Source organism: Plecotus auritus (assembly GCF_963455305.1).
Source record: "Plecotus auritus genome assembly, chromosome: 3".
Lineage (NCBI taxonomy): Eukaryota > Metazoa > Chordata > Mammalia > Chiroptera > Vespertilionidae > Plecotus > Plecotus auritus.
Window position 1 is genome coordinate 151,968,985 of NC_137772.1, and position 27,150 is coordinate 151,996,134.

A 27,150-nucleotide genomic window follows, 5' to 3' on the forward strand; every position below is an offset into this window, starting at 1 on the left:
GCTAATTAACTGTCACTGCCTCACAAAGACGGCGGTGCCCACAGTCAATAAGGAGGGAATATGCTAATTGACTGTCACGCCCTCAAAGATGGCAGCACCCACAGCCACAAGATGGTGGCGCCCTGTCCCCTCAGCACCGCCGGGGCAGCAGGCATGCGGCACAGCCGGGTCCACCCCCAAATTGGTCCGGCCGCTCTGCGCGCCTGACTCCGGAGTCTCCCAGTCCCCTCAGCCCCTCAGCCACCCAGGGCCAGCCCGAGGTGCAGGCAAGCCTCGGATGGCGGCTGCCCAGCTGCCCAGAGCTGGCCCAAGGTGCAGGCAAGCCTTGGATGGCGGCTGCCCAGACGCCCAGGGCCGCCCAAGGCTCAGGTAACCAGGGCCAGCCGAGGCTTGTGCTGCTGGCAGTGGCAGTAGCAGAGGTGTAATGGGGGTGTCGCCTTCCCGATTGCCAGGTCGCCAACCGCCCCTGAGGGCTCCCAAACTGTGAGAGGGGGTAGGCTGGGCTGAGGGACCCCCCCACTCCAATGCATGAATTTTCATGCACCAGGCCTCTAGTTCTATATAATAAAAGCCTAATATGCTAAGTGTCTGGTTGTCTGTTCAACCAATCAAAGCAAAATATGCTAATTATATGCTAAGGCCGCTCAACTGCTCGCTATGACGTGCACTGACCACCGGGGGCAGACAGTCGACCGGTCGACCAGTCGCTATGACATGCACTGACTGCTCCAACCTGTAGGTTAGCTTGCTGCTGGGGTCTGGCTGATCGGTACTGAGCGAGACAGGCCAGACATGCCCGGAGCCCTCCGGTAGTCCCTCCCTAGCTGGCCAACCTCCCACGTCCCTCCCTGGCCCCAATTGTGCACTGGTGGGGTCCCTGGACCTGGCCTACACCCTCTCACAATCCGGGACCCGTCAGGGGATGTCGGAGAACCGGTTTCAGCCTGTTCCCACAGGCCAGGCCAAGGGACCCCACTGGTGCATGAATTCGTGCATCAGGCCTCTAGTATATTATAAAACCCTAGAAAAACTAAGAGATTAAAGTCAATTGTTACCTCCAAAGAAAGTAATAAGAAGCTGGACTGTAAATATAAACATGGCTGAAAGTCAATATAAAGGTTACTGAAAAATTGCTTTCTGACCTATATATTCCATGAAAGTTAGCATTTATTTAACATCACAAATAGGCATTTTAGTGACATGGAAGCAATCAAGCAGCTGACAGTACCATAAAAGTATTCACTGATTTAACAGTATAGTGTACACTATACTGCTAAATCTTAAAATGTGACTACTCAAATTTTTAATATTATTGTAGTAGTAATTCAAACTCTTAAACTGTAGGTTCATTCTTGCATCTCTAAACTTCATTGTATGGTGGTGACTTAGGCTTCAGCCTCAAGCCCATGTTGATTTTAATAGTCAATCATCAGTGTTTGCCAAAAGGTGTTTCCTGTGCACCTTTACCCAAGAAGTTTGAGACTCTGGACATTAAATCAGAGAACCATATAAAACATTTTACTAAAAGTGTAGCAATCCAATGAGAGTTTACAGACTGAATAATAAGAATTCCAAGCCATTTTCCTTGCTCTGGTCAGCAGGCAGCTAGACAGATGCTTAGGCCCACCCCACAAATTAGAAGGTTCTTCTCCTAGAGAAACTGAGCAACCCCAGAGAAAAACCTCCAGAAACGGACATTTGGGAGGCTCCTATTGTAAATTCTCTAAGTCTCACAGCTTCCAGGGTTGTTGTTTTTTTTTTAAGATTTTTATTGGTTTTTAGAGAAAGAAGAAGGAAGAGGGAAAAAGAGAGAAACATCGATGTGAAAGCGAAACATCGATTGGCTGCCTCCTGCGGACCAGGGCCAGCTGAGGCTTGTGCTGCTGGCAGTGGCAGTACCCTGACGGGGAATCAAACTGGTAACCTTTCAATGCATTAGACGATATCCAACCAACTTAGCCACACTGGTCAGCGCATAATCAGGTTTTTTATGTCTCTCCTAAATATGAATGGCCAAATAGGACTAGACCAGTGGTCAGCAAACTGCGGCTCACGAGCCACATGCAGCTCACGAGCCGCGGTTTGCCGCTCTGTTGACTAATGAGTTTGCCGACCACTGGACTAGACAATTAAGTGAAAGTTCAAATATGGAAGAAGGCCAAAATAAAACAAGCCCAAAACAGACAATAAATAGAGAAGAAAAACACAACAAAAGTTATAGCTTCCAAAAATATAAGAGACTATATACCTATGATAAAAGAATCTAATTTTTCTCTAAAGGTAGGGGGGAAACAGAAGAAATGCTTAAAAACTGAAAATGTGTTAGATATAATTAGAAATAAAAAGAGGGATTAGAAGATAAGTTAAGAAACTCTCTCCAAAGTATAACTGCTATACTGGGAGACAGAAGGTAGCTGGAATAAAGCTTAAAAAAGGGGGGTGGGGGGTGGGAATTAATTTGGTTGGTTCCAGTAGCTAACAAATAAAGAGTTCCTGAAAGAAAAAAAAAAAAAAAAACAGAAAATAAAAATGAGTCACTCTTGAGAGCACAATGCAAGAATCCTTCCCTAAACTAAAAAAGCAAATTTCTAGGCTAAAAGTGGCAAATTAATGGCCATAAATTGAACTTTTAAATAAAAACCCATCAATGCACAATAAACTTTCACAAAATTGGGGCTAAAGAAAAAAAATTACATGTTGCCAAGAGTAATAAGCCACACACACAGTGTGTTCTCAGAAAATTATAAGTTCCATATTTTTTAATAAAGGCCATCTATAAATATAAAAGGCAAATATGCAAAGTGTCTCTTCAGGAGTTCCACCTGGAGACCAGGAGTTTGATTGCTTGCTATGACGTGCGCTGACCACCAGACAGCGGCATGGAACATGGCAAGTGACCAGCAGTGGCAGGGCGCTGAGGGAGCAAGGGAAGGAGGAGGCAGGGAGGCGGGGTACCTGATCGGCCCTGATCGCTGGCCAGGCCTAGGGACCCTACCTGTGAACAAATTTTGTGCACAAGGCCTCTAGTATTCCTTAAAAAAGCCTTGACTTGAAATCAGACACTACATGCATTGTTAGTTGTTGTTAATGAAGATCTTTAAGGTAATAACAGACTGTTGAAGACAAGAGGCTAATCTTTTCTATTTTATTACATTAGGGCAGTGGTCGGCAAGCTGCGGCTCATGAGCCACATGCGGCTTGCGAGCCGCGGTTTGCTGCTCTGTTGACTAATGAGTTTGCTGACCACTGGGATAGGGGCTTAATCACAAGGAACAATAACAGCCTGTAATTATTGGAATCGAGAGTCTAGGTCAGTGGTCGGTAAACTCATTAGTCAACAGAGTGGCAAACCGTGGCTTGTGAGCCGCAGTTTGCCGACCACTGCATTAGGGTAAAAACTGAGAAATAGTCGAAAGACTTTCAATTGAAGACATTAATTAGAAATATAAACCTATCCAGGCTGAATATCTCCTCCTTTCCAAAGTACATTTACTTTATATATCATCATATGAAGGTGACCCAACTACTTTGCTTGTGGTAAGTTCCTTAAATACACATTCTGATAAAATGTTAACTGTTAGAAGAGACACTTGTTCATGGGTCTCTTGTGCTCCCATGTCTTGCTAGGTATACAAAAAATGCAAGGTCCTACCCACTCTTTACACAGGCCATTTCTCCGAGTTGTGTTTACATTAAGCAGCCTTTAGAGATCAGGTAACGTCTTCCTCTGGGACAAAGAGCAAGCTTGCTTACCACTTACTATAAAAGCAATGAATTCCCCAAGCTGCAACACAAACCTGCTGTGTGTGCTGCATCCATCTGGACAATATCAAGCCACTCTTATAGGACCTAAAGAGCAAGAGGGTCCTATGCAAATACTATGTTCATGCTATTTGCTATGCTATGAATAATCAAGTCCTTTGTCTCTACTTAAGTCATGTATCTTCTGCCAGCATCCATGAAATAGAAGTAATATGTTGAAATTTTTAAGTAGGGGGTAATTCCAAACCCAATAGAAAAAATTAATCTTGAGGCTATGAATACCAGTTGTTAGTGAAAACTGTATTTATTCAGCATATGTTTGTTTTAGGAAAGTAACTTGCTATACTATGTACTGTAAGAAATTAAGCTTACCCATCTGGAAATATAATATACACAGACACTATGATTTTTAACTCACTCTATAGTTTACTGACTTTATTTTGTAACCTCACTAATCCATACATGGTTTGGAACAATTTGTAAGGCATGCAGCATCAAGACTTTTTATCTGCATTTCTCACTTCAAACTTTCTTATATATTTCTAAACACAAGACAAAAGTGAATTTTTGATCAATAAAATGAAATCAAACACATCTCAACTATAATACTTGAAGCAAGAAAATAGCAAAGAAATGTTTTAAAATTCCGAGAAAACGACTTTTAATCTAGAAATCTATGCTCAAACAACCAATAAAGTATGAGGTCAGGAGATACTGTAACTTCAAAACATTTACCTCCCAAGCATTCTCTCCCTCAGCAAGCTATCAGGAAATGTGCTCTACTAAAACCAGGGAGCAAAGCAATAAAGATAAAAACCTGAGATCAGGAAACTGAGACCAACACTGGAGCAAAGGGATTTCTCAGGATGATGGTAAAGGAAAGTCTCAAGACAATTATTGTATAGTAGCTTTAAAGGGCAAAAAGGCTGGGCTGGAGCAGAAAGGTAGAAATCCAGGAAGAACTGATAAATGATCTCATATTGTTTGCATATAGAGGGGTTTTACAGTTCTAAGAGTACAATAAGAATTAGTTATGACAAACAGCAAATTGAACAAATTTTAAAAAATGAAGCAACTGGCCCTAGCTGGTTTGGCTCAGTGGATAGAGCATTGGCCTGCGAACTGAAAAGTCCCAGGTTTGATTCTGGTCAAGGGCATATGCCCGGTTGCAGGCTCGATCCCCAGTGGGGGACTTGCAGAGGCAGCCGATCAATGATTCTCTCTCATCATGGGTGTTTCTATCTCTCTCTACCTCTTCCTTCCTCTCTAAAATCAATAAAAATATATATATTTTTTAAAAAAATGAAGCAACTGTTACTTCAGAAAAAAAAACACAGATTTCTACAGGAACGAACAGATAATCATAGAAGACTCCTAGGGTTAGCAGTGAGAATTTACATACTAACAATTTAAACTTTGCATAGTGATTTAACTAAATCTATAACAGAGATGAAGGAAGAAGTATTCGTGGTGAGGTGATCTAGGATATCTAGTTATCCCAAAGTAGAAAGTCAAAATATAATAACTGATAAATAAAAAAATAACAGTATAGAAGTTGGCAATATTCATTAAAATTCAAAATTCATCTTTCTAACTTTCTTACTCCTAAGAATTCTACAGATAGATATGAACATAAGCACAGTGATATGTGAACAAGTACAGCACTGTTTGTACTAGTAAAAACACCAGAATCAACTATAGGGAAACCATTCATTAATTAAATCCATATAATTGAATATTACACAGTTTTAAAAAAAGAATAAAGCAACTCTATTTGTACTAATCTGGAAAATCTCAAAGATATATAAATTAAATGAAAGGCAGAATAGTGTTTACTATCATTTGTGTAAAGAAAAATAACATTCTAGATAAAAGTAGCAATACAAATATATAAAATACAAGAGTAAATACTGAAAGAAAGTATTGAAAAGGGTTACTTTGGGGATAGAGGACTCAGAGAGTGGGGAGGGATTGCTGTTTCCCATTGTAACCCTTTAAGTACTATTTGGGATTTTTCCAAATCATTTATGTACTATTTTGATTAAAATGTATTAATTGAAAAAACTACAGAGATTGTGGAAGGCTAGATAATCTGAGTCAACCCTCCCGTTAAAGAAAACTAAAAAGCTCAATGAAATTTAAGAAACATTTCCTAAAAAGCAAAGCCTAAGAAAAGTAAGAGCATATATCAGGCCAAGATTCAGGAAAGGGTTAAAACCTAGAGAAGTCAGAAAACCACTTGGACACCATCTGCCTTAGAGACAAGGGTTGGGACTCCAAAAAGCTGCACTGTAGTAGTAATTAAGAACCAGAAATAAAACTGGCTTTAGCATGTTCTTCAGCCACTTGAGTGATCCAGAAAATCTAAAGCCTTAAAATTAAGTTAAAGTTGGGGCTAACGTAAACAAATACTAGAAATCTTCTCATCTTAGGCCTCAACTTATTCAACAAATAATTTTTCAAACACAATGTCTAATACATATTAAAAGATAGTCAGGCACACAACAGTATAACACATACAGACCCACATAGACTCAAAATGCTATATATTCTCAGACACAGATTATAAAGAAACTATATTTACTATATCCAAGTATATAAAATAAGATAGAAAATTTCAGGAACAAATATTTAAGTATCACATGTTTTTTAAAGAAATTCTAGAACTTAAAAATAAACAAAATTAGAAACACAATGAATATATTTAACAGCAGATTATACATAAACAGAGAATAAATGAACTGCATAAATGTTTCATTTATTCTCTGTTTATGTATAATCTGCTGTTAATAAGATAAGTCCAGTTTCCAGAATGAAGCAGAGACAAAAGGAGAGAACACACACATAGAAGAGTGGATAAGAGGCAGTATACAATGAAAAGGTCAAACATACATTTAACTGGTTTTCCAGAAAGAGACCAAAAAGAGAATGGGCCAGAGTAATATTTGAAGAAATATGACTGAGATTTTTTCAGAACTGATGAAAACATCAATCCACACAATCAAGAATTTTGTGCAATGTCATTCAGGGTAAATTTTTTAAAAATTCACACCTAGATACATCATCATGAAACTGCAAAAAAACAGAAACAAAATCTTAAAACATCCAGGAAAAAAGAAAGCCTCTATAAGCACAATACTTAAAACTGATTTCTCAAAAGTAAAAGAAGCCAGAAAACAGTGGAATATTTTAAAAATAAAACAAACAAGAGCTGTAAACCTAGATTTTTATACTATGTGAAAATTTCCTTCACTAATGAAGATTAAAAACATTTTCCTGCGTTGGAGGGTCATCCAATCCACCAAAAGGTTGTGGGTTCAATTTCAGGTCAGGGCACATACCTAGGTTATAGGTTCAATCCTGTCAGGGTGCATTCAGGAGGCAACCAATCAATGTTTCTCTCTCACACTGATGTTTCTCTCTCTTTCCTTCCTCTCTCTCTAAAATCAATATAAATATATCCTCGGGTAAGGATTAAACACACACAAACACACACACACACACACACAAAGTTTTCCCATAAGCAAAACAGAATTAGATATTAGGAGGCCCATACTGAAAGCAAAGGGAAGGTTAGAGATACATAAAGGAAAAAAAGGAATAAGATGAAAATATGCTCTCTGGAAGAAAGTGATTCATGGAGTTCAATGCTTTAGATATTACTGGCTTAATCTTTCTTTAGAATTCTAGGTGCAAATAAATTATTTTATGTGACTTAAATCTTGACTGTAAAAATGTTAAAAAAATAAAAAAAATAAAAAAATAAACTACCAAAAAAAATAAATAAATAAAATAAAATAAAATAAATCTTGACTGTAGACTCTGTGTGCTGTACTTAACTGCACACTTGCAAGCAGTTATTTTCAACTTTGTCTTTATCTAAAGGTCTTATGTCCAAATTATGACTACTAAAGCAGATTTACTAAGATTTCTATCATCTGACTCTTGCTTATCTAACTACCTGTTAGTAATACTAAACCAGCAGATTAACAGTAATAAAAATCATTTTATACTTCTTATTTATGCATCACTTATGCTGGTTTGAATAGTTAAATCAGAATATTATTACCTGTTATCTTTTTAACCCCCCTCATTTCTTTTGTAACTCTTCCCCATAGAATTCATATTTAAAATGTGAGCTGCAAGGTGGACTGCTGGAGTTAACATCCTGACTCCAACCTTTATTAGCTGTATGTCATCAGTAGTGTATTTAACCTCATTATGCTTCAGGTTCCACATTGTAGGATAGCAGTAATTATTATTTTTCATACAAGGCTACTTTAAGAATTAAAATTAAAGTAAATATACATGGAAAAGTACTCAGCTCAGTATGACACATTAATAAGCATTCAAAATACGTTAAAAACAAAACATTTCAGGAAAAAAGGTACATAGAATTTACATTTTAAAAGCTATCGTTGTTAAAAATTATTAATTTTTATAATAAGTTCTAGTATTTTTATAATAACTAATACTTAAAAATACAAAAAACACGTACTTGACTAAATCTATTCTATTGTTGATAGCAGCCCAATGGAGAAGTGTAACATTTTCTTTGTCTGGTTGTCGCACATCGTAACCTGCTTCCACCAATTCTCGGCAACGTTCATATATTCCATATCTTGAAAAAAAAAAAAGAAAAAGAAAAATAGAGTTTATTACTAATATTTTACAAGAAATTTAAAGCTAAAAATAACATTTCAGAAGAAAATAATGCTCCATTTTGATACCTAAAAATTAAAATGGACTTCTGAACATAAAATGCTACTTTTTACATATCCATATTCCAACAGATTTTACTAATCCATTTTACAGTTTTTGTCTCATCTATAAGAATGCAATATCTCATTAGTTGGAAGAGAAAAGGATACCAAAAATCAAACTTCTATCATTTGCTTCTTTTTATTTATTTATTACTTTTTTATTTTTTTTAAATCTTTATTGTTCAGATTATTACAGTTGTTCCTCTTTTTTCCCCCCATAGCTCCCCTCCACCATTCCCACCCCACCCCACCCCATGCCCCTTACCCCCCCTCCACTATCCTCGTCCATAGGTGTATGACTTTTGCCCAGTCTCTTACGGCACCCCCCACACCCTTCCCGCCCCCCTCCCCCCCCCCCCCCCCGAGAATTGTCAGTCCACTCCCTTTCTATGCCCCTGATTCTATTATATTCACCAGTCTATTCTGTTCATCAGATTATTTAGTCACTTAATTTTTTTTTTAGATTCACTTGTTGATAGACATGTATTTGTTGTTCATAATTTTTATCTTTACCTTTTTCTTCTTCTTCCTCTTCTTAAAGAATACCTTTCAGCATTTCATATAATACTGGTTTGGTGGTGATGAACTCCTTAAGCTTTTTCTTATCTGTGAAGCTCTTTATCTGCCCTTCAATTCTGAATGATAGCTTTGCTGGGTAATCTTGATTGTAGGTTCTTGCTATTCATCACTTTGAATATTTCTTGCCACTCCCTTCTGGCCTGCATAGTTTCTGTTGAGAAATCAGGTGACAGTCGTATGGGCACTCCCTTGTAGGTAACTGTTTTTCTTTTGCTCCTTTTAAGATTATCTCTTTGTCTTCTGCTCTTGGCATTTTAACTATGATGTGTTTTGGTGTGGTCCTCTTTGGATTCCTTTTGTTTGGGGTTCTGTGCGCTTCCTGGACTAGTAAGTCTATTTCTTTCACCAGGTGGGGGAAGTTTTCGGTCATTATTTCTTCAAATAGGTTTTCAGTATCTTGCTCTCCCTCTTCTTCTGGCATCCCCATAATTCGGATGTTGGTACACTTGAAGTTGTCCCAGAGGCTCCTTACACTATCTTCATATTTTTGGATTCTTTTTTCTTTTTGCTTTTCCGGTTGGGTGTTTTTTGCTTCTTTGTATTTCAAATCTTTGACTTGATTCTTGCGATCCTCTAGTCTGCTGTTGGATCTCTGTATATTATTCTTTATTTCAGTCAGTGTATGCTTAATTTCTAGTTGGTCCTTTTTCATATCCTTGAGGGGAGTCACTAAATTTATCGGACTTTTCTAGAAAATTCTTGAAAAACCTTATAGCCATGGTTTTGAACTCTATATCCAGTCGTTTGCATTCCTCCATTTCTTTCATTTGAGACTTGTTTCTTTGTCTCCGCATTTTGGCTGCTTCCCTGAGTTGATAGAGTGGCTTTGTGTGCTAGGTGTCCTATAGAGCCCAGTGGCTCAACCTCTCCAGTTACCTGAGGTGGACACTCTTGGTGCACCCCTTTGTGGGCTGTGTGCACAGTCTTGTTGTAGGTAAGCCTTGATTGTTGTTGGTATCACTGGGAGGAATTGACCTCCAGGCCCATTGGCTGTGAGGATCAGCTGTGTCTACGATGGGGAGCTTCTGTGCTAGAACAAGACTTGCTTCAGTGAGGCTTTGGTGCTCACTGAGTCTTCCCCCTGAGTGTGTCCCTTATAGATCTGAGGAGTTGTAATCTGGATGGTCCCACTCTGACCACTGGGTACACTGGCTCTTGGATCTCCAAGGAGGTGCTAATTTAGCCTCTGCCTGAGGTCACCCAGCAGGAGCTACAGAGAGATCTGCAGATTCCTCTTTTTTTTTTTTTTTTTTAATATATTGATATTTTACAGAGAGGAAGGGAGAGGGAATAGAGAGCTAGAAACATTGATGAGAGAGAAACATCGACTAGCTGCCTCCTGCACACCCCCCACCGGGGATGTGCCCGCAACCAAGGTACATGCCCTCGACCAGAATCGAGCCCGGGACCCTTCAGTCTGCAGGCCAACACTCCATCCACTGAGCCAAACCGGTTTCGGCCAGATTCCTCTTCTTTGTTTGGGTTTTGGAGGTGCCCAGATGAGACCCAGCTGTGAAGCAATGCAAGCTGCTGTGGGGCCTTGGGCCTTCTTTTGGATGTTCTGGGTCTCTCTGACTCAGCTGCAGTTTGATAGGTAAGTTTAGATTTCAAATGACCAGGCCATTCATATGCAAAAGCCTCTGCGCACATCTTGGATGGGGCAGAGTCTCAGGGCAGAGCAAACAGCAATAGCTTCCCGTCAGCCCTGCCCTAAGAGACCCCCGGGTCTCAGTGTCCCATGGTAATTGCTGCAAGCACCTCTGAGAGAAAGCCGCCCTCGAGTTCCGCCCACTTCCAGACAGTCCAGTTTCTCCCTGTATGAGTCTAGGTCCCCAGAGTCTCACCCAGAACTGGAGTTCAGAGCAGTCGGGAGCTTGTGTCTCCCTGCGGATTGAAAAAGCCAGCCGCGTACTCAGTTGCCAGCCCTCTCCGCGCATGCGCCTCCGTACCTCAGCCTTCCGCACTTCCTCTGAGTCTCAGTGTGCTTTTCTCTTTCCTTCTAGTTGTAGAATTTCCACTCAGCCAGTCTTCCTGTGGTTCTGGATGATGTCCATTTTGTCTTTTAGTTGTAGTTTTGAAGTTGTTGTGCAAGGCGGCAAGTTCAGGTGTTTACCTATGCCGCCATCTTGGTTTCTCTGCTTGTTTTTACTTATATCACTACTTATTTATACCACAAAACACTTGAGGCAGCTTATAAAAGTATATACAATCATATTTAAAAATATTAAGGACATAAAAGAGCAGTAACAAACAGCATATCAATTACTTATAATAATATCAAGAAGAAAAGATGTTTTACAAGCCTCGGTATTCTTTATTTACAAATTTAGTTTTGATATTCATGAAGGAAAATTTTAAAAGAATGTGTTGGGGTCGGAAGTGGATTGGGTGGGGGAAAGAGTCTTGTGAGTTCAAGCCAATGAAGCATAAGAGAAAATCTATTGGGAGAGTTCTAGGACAGATGTTCATATTTGATAAAGAAGAAAGGTAATGCAAAGAACCTGATCCTTTCCCACCTTTCTGCTTTTGGTCATTGTGAGGCAGCTAAATTTTTAAAAACTTTTTATTATGGAAATTTTCAAGCATAAGCAAAAGTAGAAAGAATCTATATTATAAAAGGCCTGTGGCCATCACGCCCTAACATTGAACGACCAAACAACAGGTCCTCAGGAGGTGCTGGAGCACCTCTCAGTCCCTCCCCCTGGCCCGCGAGCCGCTCATGGTGCCAGGCCATGCAGGGCTGGCGGGCCTCATGCAGCAAGAGGTGGGGCCCGCGGCTCACGCAGGGTGGGTCTGGGGTCCCTTGGCTTGCGCAAGGCAGGTCTAGGTCTTGCTCTCTAGTAGTACAACAAACCACCAAGAATCCATCATCAAGCCTCAAGAGCCATCAACTTTATTCTAAACAAAATATTGGGTCCTTGGAACTGAGACACAAAAGTAAATTTAAATGACTATATTTGTAATTTCTTAATCAGAGTGGTCTTCAAAATGGGGAAGGCACACCATAGGAAGAGGTCGCAGTAGGAGTGGCACATTAATGGGACACTCAGAGCAAACATTAAAATTTCTACCTATATTCACATCTTACCTAACACAGAGATTAGGCTTTACTAATATTTGGTACAGCTTTGACATTGCTACTCTCACTGGCTCTGTATTGCATCTGTACACACACACACACACACACACACACAAAGTAATCAACCTAAGGAAAGACCAAGAGTTCCACAAATGATAGTAGATGACAGTGGCACCTTCTTCAGTTCCTTGTTCTTTTTCAGAAAATTGTTTACATGTGCCCAGTTCAGTGAACTAAGTATATTACCTTAAAGAGCAGAATCTACCTCACATTTTGAATGAAATAAATGTCCATAAAAATCTTTTTAACCATTTAAAAAATCACTGATTATTTTTCTAACAATTAAAAGTGATATGCATTCATTTTCCCTTTAAAGTGTTCCAAAATGCTGGCTTTGCGTGTGAGGCAGGGGGATAGTCATGCCAAAAAACTGTGAGTAGTATGCTAGCAACCATATATTCTTAAGAAGGATAAAGATATTTAGTCTGTTCCCCTTTAAGGCAAAGGGAATAGTGAGAAAGTAACTTTTATTTCAGAAAAACTACAAAGAGAATATTTTTAAAAAACATGTTTGGAAATGTTTCCATCATTACATAATACCAGAGGCCCAATGCACAAAATTCATGCAAGGGGCTCAGCACTCGCAGCCCCTCCCAGCCTTGGCCGGCCCTTGCAGCCCTGGCTTCATCTGGAAGGTCATCCGGACGGTCATTCTGCTGTTTGGTCTAATTAGCATATTAGCTCTTTATTATATACTAGAGGCCCGGTGCACAAAATTCGTGCACTGTGGGGGTGTCCCTCAGCCCAGCCTGCACCCTCTCCAATCTGGAACCTCTCAAGGGATGTCCAACTGCCGGTTTAGGCCCATTCCCCAGAGATTGGGCCTAAACCGGCAGTCAGATATCCCTCTCACAATCCAGGACTGCTGACTCCTGCCTGCCTGCCTGCCTGATTGCCCCTAACCGCTTCTGCCTGCCAGCCTGATCGCCCCCTAACCACTCCCCTGCCAGCCTGATTGATGCCTAACTGCTCCCCTGCCGGCCCAGTCGCCCCCAACTGCCCAGGACTGCTGACTTACCTGCCTGCCTGCCTGATTGCCCCTAACCGCTTCTGCCTGCCAGCCTGATCGCCCCCTAACCACTCCCCTGCCAGCCTGATTGATGCCTAACTGCTCCCCTGCCGGCCCAGTCGCCCCCAACTGCCCTCCCCTGCCGGCCCAGTTGCCCCCAACTACCCTCCCCTGCCAGCCTGGTCGCCCCTAACTGCCCTCCCCTGCCGGCCTGGTCCGCCCCTACTGCCCTCCCCTGCTGGCCCCGTTGCCCCTAACTGCCTTCCCCTGCTGGCCTGGTCACCCCTAACTGCCCTCCCCTGCAGGCCTGATCTTTCCCAACTGCCCTCCCCTGCCAGCCCAGTTGCCCGTAACTGCCCTCCCCTGCCGGCCTGGTCACCCCTAACTGCCCTCCCCTGCCGGCCTGGTCACCACTAACTGCCCTCCCATGCCAACCTGGTCGCCCCTAACTGCCCTCCCCTGCTGGCCTGATTGCCCACAACTGCCCTCCCCTGCCGGCCATCTTGTGACCACATGGGGTTGGCAATCTTGTGCCCACATGGGAGCGGCCATCTTGTGTGAGGGTGTGACGGTCAATTTGCATATTACATCTTTATTATATGGGAGGATAATTTCTGAAAGATTTAAATATATCACCTATAAAATCCTTCTCATGTGGACACACTAAAAAATTTTGATACAGTTTTCTAACTTGTGTGAACCCATTTCTTGTAATTTCAAAAATGCCAAAATCTGATTAATTCATAAGAATTGTCATCAGAAAATGGATATTTACAAGATAAAGATAAAAAAATATTTGCTTAGTGATTAACGCTGAAAAAGTCATGACTGTGATTTAATAAATGCAGCATACATTGCAATTCTTCCATTAGGGAATTATGTTTCTTTATGAAGTTATCCTTTTTCAGCAATCAATCAATCAATAAATAAATGAATAAATAATTAAAACAAAGTATCTAAAAAATCAATTTAGGATCAGATTTCTATATCATTTTTACATATACCACCTAAAATAATAATAAGAAAGCCTGTTTAATTACACCACTCTCACTGTAAATAAGATTAATAAAAGACATTAAAGTACATATTTAATGTATACATAAAATATATACACCAATTTCCTCCAAATTGATCCATAAATACAATGAAATTCTAATTTAAGTCCTAAATGAATTATCTCATGAAATTCTAAGGAGAACCCTAAAATTCATTGGTGAGAGTAAAAGGCCACGAATAGCTGAGACAAAGAATTTTGAAGACTAAGAAATGATTAAAACAATGTGGAACTATAAAAGATTAAACAAATGAAAGGAAAAAGAGTATTTAGAAATGGACCACAGAGTGACATCAGCATCATGGTAGAATAAGACTCCATCATTTTGTTCCCCCTCCAACAATAATTCTGTACTATTCACAGGCAAAGTGCCTCTGTGGAACTGTGGGATCCAGAACCATACGTCAAGTGAGCTGGGAGAAGTCTCACTCACCCATGTATTGGTTAATAGGAACAAAGACCTCTATCTCAGCTGTGGCCCCTGCAAATGGTCCATGATCTGGCTCTAGCCCTTCTGGGCTGTGGTCTGAGAGCTCTGGAAAACACTGTTTTAGACAATCACCCATGGATGAGAGAGCCTTTGTGGAAGTCCAGGTTTCCAGAGAAGTTGCAGCACATTGTTTCAGCAGAACAATATGCAAGTTTGGACACACTGGAGAAAAGTACTGAATCATGAACTACATGACCTGGGAGTGGGAAGAGGCTGGGAGAGTGACAGACAGGACTCTTGGAAGGTATATATATATATTTTATGTATACATTAAGGGACACAGATTCCACTAAGTTCAAAGCAGACTCCATCAAAATACATAAAAAACTTTTACAAATTACAAAACGATAAAAGAACTCAAAATGGGTAAAGAATTTAAAATGGTAATTCACATAGGAAGAAACTCAAATGGTCAATAAACATAGGGAAGATATTCAACACCACATGTAATCAGAGAAAGGCCCATCAAAACAGAGAAAACCTTTTCACAACGATCAAACTGACAATTATTAAGTATAACAAAACTAGAATTTAGTAAGAATGTAGTAAAAAAAGAACTCTTTCGACAGTGGAAGTATAAACTGACAGGCACTTTGGAAATCAATTTGTCAATAACTGCTAGTGTTGAAAAAGAATATCCTAAATAAGACAGAAATTCCACTTGAGTGTCTACCTTAGAAAAATTCTTATTTATGTGCAGGGGAAACAAGTGGAAATACATTCACTGACACAATGTTTGTAATAATGAAAAAGTAAAAGAAATTTTCAGTGTCCCTTAGTAAAGAGTGATAGAATACAGTAGTCCCCCTTTGTCCCCGGGAGATGATACCAAGACCTCTAGTGGATGCCTGAAACTATGAATAATACTGAACTCTACATATACTGTTTTTTCCTATACATAGGAACCTGTGATGAAGTTTAATTTATAAATTAAGTATAGTAAAAGATTAATAACAATAATAAAATAAGACAAGTATAACAATATACTGTAATAAGTTATGTGAATATGGCCTCTCTCTCATGTTCTCAAAATATCTTATTGTATTGTACTCACTCATGTTGTGATGAGATGATAAAATGACTTAAATTGAGAACTTCACCTTTTTACTTAAAAGCAGCACTTTAAGGCTTCATTTTGGCATATCCAAATTGTGTTTTGGGGCCATCCTTAAGTAAAATAAGGGTTACTTTAAAATAAGCACTGCAGTTTTCACCTTGACAGTTGATCTGATAACCAAGATGGCAACTACTAGTAAGTGACTAAAACTAGGCAGGTAGCTTACATTCATAAATATGCTGGACAAAGGAATGATTCATGCCCCAGGTGGGATCCAATGAGACAGTGCGAGATTTCATCATACTGCTCAGAACAGTGTACAATTTAAACTTAAATTGTTTATTTTTGGAATTTTTCATTTAGTATTTTTGGACAGTGGTTGATCACGGGTAACTGAAACTACATAAAGCAAAGCCACAGATAAGGGGGGACTCAGTCTGTACTATAAAGTAGTAAAACTGATTAAACTAGGTCTTTATTAACAACTAGAGGCCCGGTGCACAAATTCATGCACCAATAGAGTCCATCAGCTTGGCCTGCGGGATTGGACCAAAACCGGCTCTCCGACATCCCCCGAGGGGTTCCGGATTGCGAGAGGGTGCAGGCCAGGCCAGGGGATCCCACTGGTGCACGATCGGGGCTGGGGAGAGACGCAAGAGGTTGGCCAGCTGGGGAGGAACCGCAGGAGGGCTCCAGGGTGTGTCTTGCCCCGTCTCGCTCAGTCCCAATCAGCCAGACCCCAGCAGCAAGCTAACCTACCGGTTGGAGTGTCTGCCCCCTGGTGGTCAGTGCACATCATAGTGAGTGGTTGAGCGGCCTTAGTATATCATTAGCATATTACACTTTGATTGATTGAATGGCCAACCGGTCAACCAGACACTTAGCATATCAGGATTTTATTATACAGGATGATAAATCACAAAAGCGATACAGTTTTTTTAATAAAAGCAAGCTGCAAAAGGATATGTAATGTAGACTACAATTTATATAAATTTTAAGCATACATTACAATAGCATATTTTGTTTATAAATATTTGTAGAATTGTACAAGGATGTTCATGAGAATGATTCACAGCAACTTCAAGAGAGGTTTCCTTGGGGGAGACAAGGGAAAGAACACACTGGGCAACCTGTAGTAACTACAGCAAAATGTTAACATCTGCTTAATCTGACAGTTATTCTTCTCTATGGGACTGAAATGTTTCAAAATTTAAGTAAATGTTTTTAAAGGTAGAAATTATAGACCTCACACTTAGATACTTTTCAAGAAATAGCGTAGTTAGAAAGGTATGTGAAGGATTAAAAAGAAAACAGTTGTGTGTTGTTGTTTTTCTTCTTAAAATAAAAGATGCTATAATATATTTGTTGATGGAAATGATGTATTAGGTAGGGTTAGAGAGATTAATGATAAAGGAAAGGCAATAGCAAAAGAAACAAAGTCTCAAAAGGAAAAATGAATGTAGAGCAGTATAATTTGTTAAATACAATTGGCACAATGTGCTTTGATTTTTTTTGATATATAACATTCAAGAAAGTAGGGTGACATCAGTAGACTAAGGACTTCCAAAAGTCTGCCTCTCCACAAAAGTAACTAAAAACCTGGCAAAAACTGTCAAGAGTCAACTTTTTTAAAACTCTGAAAACAAAAGCTTTCAGCAATCCAAGGAGAAACAGAGAACTTGGTGGTATTTTAACATAATCATGGTCCCATCCTCTGCTGCCCAGCTGCCTTAAAAAATAAGTTTGCGTTATGGTACTTAAGTGAGCAGAATAGGGATGGAGTTCTTTCAAAGCTTCATTCACAAAGAGGAGTCATTATCTGACCTGTCTGGTTGTCTACTTGAAAGACTTACCAATTAAATCTCACTCAAACTCATTAAAAGCTTCTCCCTGGGGTTGTGCACGTCAAATGTTTTAACATCATAGTTGTTTGAGATGATAGGTAGTAGTTGGAACAAACAACAGACAAATCAAAAATCTTAAAAACAAGACCTAAGGAACGAGATATCCATAGAGGCTTTAAAAAAGCTTGGACATATTCTTGGGAATCTAGAAGGCCATGCACATTAGCTGTGATAGCCCCAAGCTCTCACCTCTGATTGACCTTGAAGTTCTATGTAAGCAGAAAGTGAAGGCTAAGTCAGAGTTGTCAGCTGCCTGGCTCAGTGTTCAGTGTCCCAACATGCACAAAGAATCCCCTGACAAAGATCAAGACTTAATGATTCTAAGGAATTAAGAAGTCTGTCCCATCTTTACCTGACCACAAACTGATGGAGACTTCAGTGACCACACAAAACAAAGACACAGACTTTACAGAATAGTTCAGAAATGTCACAAATAACAAACCCTGGAAGAGCTTGATATCCAGAACTGTCACATTACATTATTTGACAAGTTTTCAACAAAAAAATTATAAGACCTTGGGGGTGGGAGTGGCGGGGGGTGGGGAGAAGGTGTCAATCGGGAATAAAGGAGACATATGTAATACTTTAAACAATTAAAAAAAAATTATAAAACCTCCAAAGAAACAAGAAAGTATAATTTATACTGGGGGAGTAGGGGTGGTGGTGGCAAGTAATAGAAACTGTCCTTGAGTAATCCCACACACTGAACTTACTAGACAAAGATTTTAAATCAGCTAATTTAAATTTGTACAAAGAACTAAAGGAAATCATGTCTAAAGAACCAAAATATGAAAACAATGTCTCGCCAACTAGGGAATATCAATAAAGACAAAGAAATATGTGTTCATATTTCACTTAAAAAATATATATCAAAAAAAAAAAAAAATATATATATATATATATATATATATATCAAAGAAAACTACAACAGAAACTTACTGTGTAGCCTTGACTATGTCCCATGTGCTATAATCATCAATATGAGTTTTCCGTCCAAGAGGTTCACCATATCCATGGTTATAATGGCTTTGGGGTTTAATTTCCTGTTAAAGAGAAAATCACACAGAGGCAAGAATTGAGAAAAGGTACAGGAAACATTTCAATATTTCTCTACTGTTTTACATTATTTGAAGAATGCTCATCATTGAAATTAAGTTTTACCTTTTTCTGAGGTCTGTACTCTTTAGAGAAAAACCCTTGGTACACACTCCCAAAAGATGCAAAGACCAGAAATTAGTGACAAATTAGTAAGTGAAATTCATCTTTAGTTCCATAAAACTCTTATCTCTTCATCAAATCAACTCTTGTTCTCTTAGACCAGTTTTTCTATTATTCTAACATTACCCCTAGGTCTAACACCTTACTCCAAAACCTACATTACATGGCAAATAAACTCTAAGGTCCTAAAGATAAAAAGCAGGAATATTATTCTTCTCCTTTTCTCAGATATATTTTCTTATACTCATTCATGCTGAGGATTAGATGCATAAGGAACAATGGCACAGCTCTGATAAAATGTAAACCCACTAAAGTAAGTAACTTTTTATATAAAAATTCAATTAAACAATTGTTTTGTAGAATATTACTAGTATATCCATCAAAGCTTATATGCTATGTGTAATTTTCTATTTAAAATACAAAATTTGTTATGCATAATCAGCTTCCTCAATATAATGTAGCACTGAGATACAATTATATTTCTTTATATGCAAACAGAAAAATTGAGCATATTTAATTCTAATATCACCCATTCAGATTTCTATTATTCTGATAGCTCTCTCTCTCTCTCTCTCTCTCTCTCTCTCTCTCTCTCTCTCTCGCGCACACGCACACACACACACACACACACACACACACACACAAATATAAATATAAACAAAAGGATCGTGATTCCAATAATTACAGGCTGTTGTTGTTCATTGTGATTAAGCACCTATCCCAGTGGTTGGCAAACTCATTAGTCAACAGAACGGCAAACCGCGGCTCGCGAGCCACATGTGGCTCACGAGCTGCAGTTTGCCGACCACTGGATAGGGCATAACAAGGTATCTGGAAAGAATGAAATTCTTAAAAGAATTCATGCTCTCTTGGTCACTGGTATTTAATAATCCAAATTGAATGGCATTTTACTGAAGGAAAAAGGCTATTATCTTTAAATTACTGTCACCATTCAATTTGGGAAATTCCAAAATTAATTTGTTTGAGCCATAAATTTAGAAGAATGTCAATTTGAATATTTTCAAGGAGAATTAAAAAGTTTCACAAAAGCAAATTCTAGACGTTTCAACAGATTAGTTCCTTATGAAAATGTTATAGCCAATATTAAAATGCCACAGTAATAATCATTAATCTACATTAGCATATGAAAGAAAATAGACATGTCTTAAACCAAGATTCACAACATGCATAATGCATATAGTTTACTAAGTGATTTTTTTTTTTGAGATTGTTCTTGGACTCCATTAAAATAGAACTGGTTAAATTTGAATATGGACAGGTATAACATTTTGGGTATGTGCAACATTCTGAGTAACTGATGAAACAAACCAATACATAAGACTTAACCATTTAATATTTTTAAATCTTTTCTGTTTAATTTTCCCACTGAATTACAGTTCTCAACTTCTCTATGCTCTATATTCAGTGGAGTGAAGTCAAGAAAGAAACTTCTTAGGCCAATAACACTTCCTTCTTTCTAAGTCTTCTGTTCTGATTTTTATTCTCCCCTACCACCAGGAAAATAATTTTTTAAACTTTTGATTCTGACTTCTGTAGGGGTGAAACACAACTGAAGAAAAATAAAAACTGGTAGTGCCTGGCTGGTGTTGCTCAGTGGTCGACACATGTAAACCAGGAAGTCATGGTCAATTCTTGGTCAGGACACATGCCCGGTTGCAGGTTCAGTCCCCAGTAGGGGGAGTGCAGGAGGCAGCTGATCAATGATTCTCGCTCATCACTGATGTTTCTATTTCTCTCCCTCTCCCTTCCTCTCTGAAATCAATAAAAATATATTTAAAAAAAAAACTGGTAGTAGTTTACAAGCAAAATGGAATAATGCTGTATATCCAAAAAGACATGTATTGAGAGCCTAATATATGTAAAGTACTCTCCAATGTACTGGGACCTCAGGCCAGAATAAATGTAAGGCCAGTTCAAAGTTTAAGAGTGTGGCAAAAAACTCAGTAATCACAATTGAAAATATTTTAATGGATTATCTTTTAAAAATTAAAAAAATGCAAAAAAAATCCCAAACATCAGCATTTTAAAAATAGACACATCAATACTGCTAATTTTTCTATTTGCTCCAGGTTCCACAATGGCTCAGAGAAGCACTACAAACATACACCAAACACAGCCTATTGTCCTCAAGGACTTTACAGTCCAGAGTGGAAGGACAAAGTAAGTAAGAAATATAGGTCAAATAGTACTAGTAGAAGCAAAAACCGTCCAATAATAAGTTAAAACCTAAATAAAGACATTACATCCAAAAATTAATAACTTTAAAAACTATTTCAATTTGAAAATCTTTTAGGGCAAACTGCTATTCTTTTTTACTAATGACAAATATACTGCTTTACAGGCATATAACAAATATTCATAAAACAAAAAGCAAATTTCTACTTAAGGCTTACTTACTATTAAAATGTTTTCATGCTCTTTAAGGTCATTTTTATCCCCAGAGACCTATTCTCAGTTTCTCTATAGTCTCTCTAATCTCACTGACATTGCCAAATACGATCTTCCAAAAGCACCAAAAGTCACTATTTTTTCTAGTAATAGTTTTATATTAAACCTACACCGGTATCTGTGTTATCCCATCTGTAAGGTTTTTATTTTATTATTTTTACTTTTTAGTAAAAGAAATGATTTTTTTAAAAGATAGCTTAAAAAATATCCCTAGATTAATTCTAGCAGGATACAGTTATTCCCATAAAAAAATAGAAGAAATGGTGTTTAAGCAAATCTCCTACCTGTCTTATTACCCTCTATTATTATAAAGAACTTAAATGTATTTTTCTCACTTTCACACAGATTGGAAACTGGTTCATCTCTAGAACTAGTACCCTATCAATATGACAAATGCCAACACTGTCTATCAAGATAACCATTATCACTAGTCCTAGATATAACAACCATAGTTTTTAAACTTTGAAAACATAATAAAAATACTATGTTCATGTAAATAAGTATATCTTGTAAATATACAGACAATATTATTTTTTTAATTACCAATCTGCTATTATATCAGATACAATTCAACATACAAATATTTAATGACACTTTAAAATTCTGTAATTTTTCCTTGACTTTAATAGGAACCAAAAAGCTATTTAATTGATAGCTTTGGCAAGAAAATACTTATTTAAAAATACATATGTAGGTCATTGTACCTTTTAAAAACGCATTAATTCCATGAGAAACAGCTTGGTGTAATAGAAAAAGTCCTTAAGTATAAGGCTATTGAATTGAATGTCTGCCACTCTCCTATCTAGGCTACAATCCAGCAAGAATTTAGGCCCCTTACTTGTAAAAAGAGGAGGATGAATAAGATCTTCATAGAGTTCCTCTGAGTTGTTTCAAGGACAAATATCAGGACATCAAAGAGCTAAAGGTTTCAAGCCCCACTCAATTCATTTCCTTCTTAAACTGTCATTTATCCTGTTTTTAGATTTCTTTAATTAAAAAGAAAAGATTCAGCTGCTCTGAAAAAAAAAAAAAACCAACAATTTAAACTACTAGATTTGAAGTCCTCCAAAATCTCTTCTAAGGCTAACATACAATGATTTTATACATTGGAGTATAGAAAATTAGCCACTAGGAAAACACAGCCCTGGTACCTGTTGAAGAGAACTGGAAGGTGAAAAAGAACCTCCAAAATCTACTGCTGAAATAGTAGATAGGAATAAGAAGAGCTGTGATATGCTCAGTTACTATACACTGCTGCTAAGAGAAATCAACATGTTAGAACTCAAATTTATATAGCAGGTATAGGCAAATGCTGACTTACATGTCAAGGGGATAGATACCAAGTGTCTGTGACCAAAGAATCCTCTACTGGCCCAGTGCTTCTAAGTTTACTACCATCCAAATATAGATGTTTTGTAAGTACTCTATCAGAAAAGGTTCTCCAAGAATAGGTTCTATGGTACCAGCAATTACAATTTATTAGAAAGCAAACCAATATAAAAATAGGGGCACTGGTTATAAACAGTCAGAGCAATGGCATAGAGCTTGAAGAGTGAGAATCAGAATCAGGAAGAAAAGACATTCCATAAATGGTATAAAAAGGACAACTGGCTAGCCATTTGGGGTTTTGTTTTCTTTTAATTCAGCAGGCTTCAATATAAAAGTGTAATATGCTTGATGGAAAGATACCAAAAAATACAGCCACAGCTATAGTTTCTTTAATGGCAGGTAATACTGAAATGAGCCTGAGAATAACAGGGCCAAAGCAGGATTCAGAGCAGCAGGCTCCCAGGTAGAGGCTTGGCCAGGTCAGCCACTCTCCATGAGAACATACAGATGCCTAGACCTAGGGAGAGAAGCATGCACACCCTCCTGTTCTTGGGGAGTCTTTGTGTCCCCCCCTGGGCTCTTGACTGCTCTGGATGGAGACTCTGGCCATATGCCTAGTGCTCATCGGGTCTAAGTAACTTGTTCAAAATGGCTACAGGACTTTTCCTGTTTACTTCAAGACAGTAATTTGAGCTCTATTTCCCAGGTTTCCCAGAGCTGTGACTATACCCTGGCAGGACCAGGCCTCAGTCTCTTAAAGACTCTTCCTATGGATCCCCACCTCATTCCTTGTATCAGGTAACTTCAAAAGCCAGACCAAAGATTTAAAAATAAAAATACTGTCAATAAGTGTCCTAATGTGTGAAAAGAAAATCTGAGAAAAGCATAAATAACATATTTGAAAAATGGGCAAAGGCTATGAAGACAATTCAAAGAAAAATACAATGGCAAATATATGTAAATTATATTATGTAATCTAAAAAAATATATGTGTAAATTAATTAAATGTATTACAAAAAAAAAGAGGGAATGAAATTGTCAATAAAATTCTAGGGCATATAGATGCTACCTTCAAGACACATGCTTTTGGTGCATAGCCCATATACACAGGTGGATTAGCAAGCCATTAGCACTTACCCATATGCTTATGATGTGCACTGTGTAAATATCTGCTGTCAGGTATCATTCTAATAGATTGGACTCTAATTTAAGGAACTAATTGGCCTCTAATTTAAGGAACTAAATGTACTTAATTATATAATGTTGCTGCTGAAATTTAATTCCATTAAATGTACAAGATGATATTAGAACACTCTGTAGGGCTGCTGACAAGAAGATAGAAAATGAAAAAAAGGTCTCTGTGTATTTGATTCATTTCTAAGTTCTAACTAAAATCAATGGGCCAAATGTGAGGCCATCTTAAAACCTAAGAAAGTAATTTAGTAACCTAAATTCTAGAGATACCATAAGGATTTTTAAAAAAGAAATACTGATTATACATAATGAAAAAGGTAGCATAAGCATAAAACTTTTATAACCAAGTGAATAATGAATAACAAGGAAAACCAGTAGCCACACAATACTATAACTTTCTTTAAAAATGTTTTTAATTAATAGTGCCAGCAGATGGCACTACACTCAAGAGAGAATCCTTTACTAACCTATTTGATGCATCCTCTTTTAAGGGTGCATTGGACAAAAATGATGTGGTTATATAATGGAAAGATTTCCTTTTTTTTTTTTTCCAATATGCAACTGGTCTCTTACATATTATGTGTTCTGCTGTGGTCCCTGATCCCTGGCTAACAGTACATGAATGCTGTACCTAATATCAGAGTCCAACTTGAGGCACAGGTTCTCTTCATAGTGTAGTACCATTTCCTCAATCCAAACTATCTATCTATATAAAACCCTAAATATGCAAATTGACTGAATGGTGGAATGACCAGCAGAACGACAGGTCGGTGGGGGGCAGGGCCGGCAAGCAGGCAGCGCCAGGCTGGCCAAGGTGGGTGCCAGCAGGGGCCCCCCAATCACCCCACCGGTCACCCCACAGATCGGCCCTGATCGCCAGCCAGCCTAGGGACCCTACCCATACACGAATTTTGTGCACCAGACCTCTAGTCAAATTAATAATGCTTGCTTCCCACAAAATTTAGACCAGAAAAATGTTCATTATCTTCTAGTTTCTTCAAAAACTTGTTTTCACTTCATTTCCTTCTAGCATTAATCCATATGTACACACATATTTGTAACAATATGCATAAATTTGGCATACTTTCTTTCTCTCCACAAACATTTGATCAACAAATGTCTATACACACACAATAAAACAAATGTCTCTCTATGTATATTATCTCTATCTCTTTAAAAATAAACATTTTTTAAGATAGTTTAAGTTCTACAAAAACATTATAAATATTCAACACTGATATGGTACATTTTTTACAATTAATGAACCAATACTGAAACACTATTATTAACTGAAGTCTATTCTTTATTCAGATTTCCTTAGTTTTTATATAATGTCCTTTTTCTATTCCAGGATCCATCTAGGATACATTACTTTTAAGTTATATTGGCTCCTAGGCTCTGCTTGGCTATGATAATTTCTCGACTTTCCCTGTTTTTCATAAGCTTAACAGTTCTGAAGAGAAATAGTCAGGTATTTTGTAGAATGACCCTTAACTGGAATTTGTCTTTGTGGGCTTTTTTTTCCATTAGATGGGAATTATGTTTTTAGGAGGAAGTGTTTTTTAATTCAACCTAATTCTGCAAATTTCTTTGAACACTGGTATACAAAATTTATTTGCTTAAATGTTTATATATTTTATGTGATTGCAATCATAGCACTCATATATTTTATATTCTTCCCTCATTTCCTCATGACATTACATCTAATTTTTGTACGTACTATACTGCTTTTTTATATAAAAAAGTGTTAAAATCCTTACCCAAGAATATTTTTTATTGATTTCAGAGAGGAAATGGGGGGGGAGAGAGAGAGAACATCAATGTGAGAGAGAAACATCCATGTGAGAGAGAAACATCAATTGGTTGCCTCCCATAAGCACCCAGACCAGGGATCGAACCCACAATCTAGGTATGAAATAAAGGAAGATATGCAGACCTTTTGTAATGGTTAATTGAGATTTGAGATGTATAGCAAAAAAAAAAAAAAAATGCAGGCATCCATAACCCCAGTACACAGAAGAAATAAGCTGCTCTGCACTAGGAGAAAATGAAGCTGAAAGGCAGAGATGAGAAGAGATAGAAGACAGTTTTGATCTTCTCAGCTCAGAGCTTATTTGCACTTCTGCCATCCTAAATTTGAGTTATATGAGGCAGTAAACTCCCTTTTTTTCCCCAAGTAAGTTTGAAAAAGGTTGGTGATATTTGCACCTGGGGATTCTAACACTAACAACTTCAGTCTTCAGCTCACAGAAGGGTTTATTTTATTTTATTTTATTTTATTTTTTATTTTATTTTCATGAGAATGAGGTTTTGGTCACCAGTTTTGTTCATCCCTCATTACATCATGCGTAAATTAACAAGTGTTCATAATCAGAAAGTTGTTTTAAAAAACTAAACAAGGGTATAAAACAGTAACATCTCAATCAGTAGTTATTATTTTTCACTTGATTTTTTTTTCCTAATATAAAACAACTGATAAAAAACACAAGCTACCTGACATATATACAAAAAGAAACCTTCAGGTACATTTAGCCCAATGGTCTCCATTTCCTCAACAATACTACTGATAATGAAAATGATGAGCCTTAGACACTATAATATTCTAACTTATAAAAGGAAAATTCTATCATATTTAATGTGTATTATCCCTAGAAAATGGAGCAATTCCGTATCTATTATCCCTAGAATATGGAGTAATTCATTTGAAACAAAACCTAAAAATATTCTATTTAGCCCTCTAAAACTCAAGAAATTAAGTTCTTCACAGTATCTCCTTCACAGAAGGCTGAAGTTCCACTGTATTTTCAAATCAGCTGCCTGTAGCTATATTTTAAGGATTTTTTAATAGAAGACATTATCCAGCCCAGCTGGTGTAGCTCAGTGGTTGAGTGTCAACATATGAACCAGGAGGTCACAGTTCAATTCCCGGTGAGAGCACATGCCTGGGTTGCAGGCTCGATCCCCAGTGGGGGGGCGTGCAGGAAGCAGATGATCAATGATTCCCTCTCAACATTGATGTTTCTATCTCTCCCTCTCAAAAGAAGGCATTATCCAATAATTAAATGTTACATTGGGTGAAAACTTTACGTGCATATTTTATAATATAATATTGTACTGAATCAAGTTTTCAAACAAAAAAGTTTAAAATAGTTGATATTTTATACTTGAATTACCCATCTGTAA

The 27,150-nt window shown here is 37.9% G+C and overlaps 1 protein-coding gene across 1 annotated transcript in view; it reads right to left on the minus strand.

Moving 5' to 3' along the window:
- Positions 1-27,150, minus strand: part of ZDHHC17 (zDHHC palmitoyltransferase 17) — an 83,466-nt gene that overhangs the window by 50,171 nt on the left and 6,145 nt on the right. The window contains exons 2-3 of the mRNA XM_080662462.1: positions 18,697-18,800; positions 8,261-8,383 (exon numbers count right to left, since the gene is read on the minus strand). Coding sequence (XP_080518588.1) covers positions 8,261-8,383; positions 18,697-18,800 — 227 coding nt within the window. The remainder of the gene's footprint in view (positions 1-8,260; positions 8,384-18,696; positions 18,801-27,150) is intronic.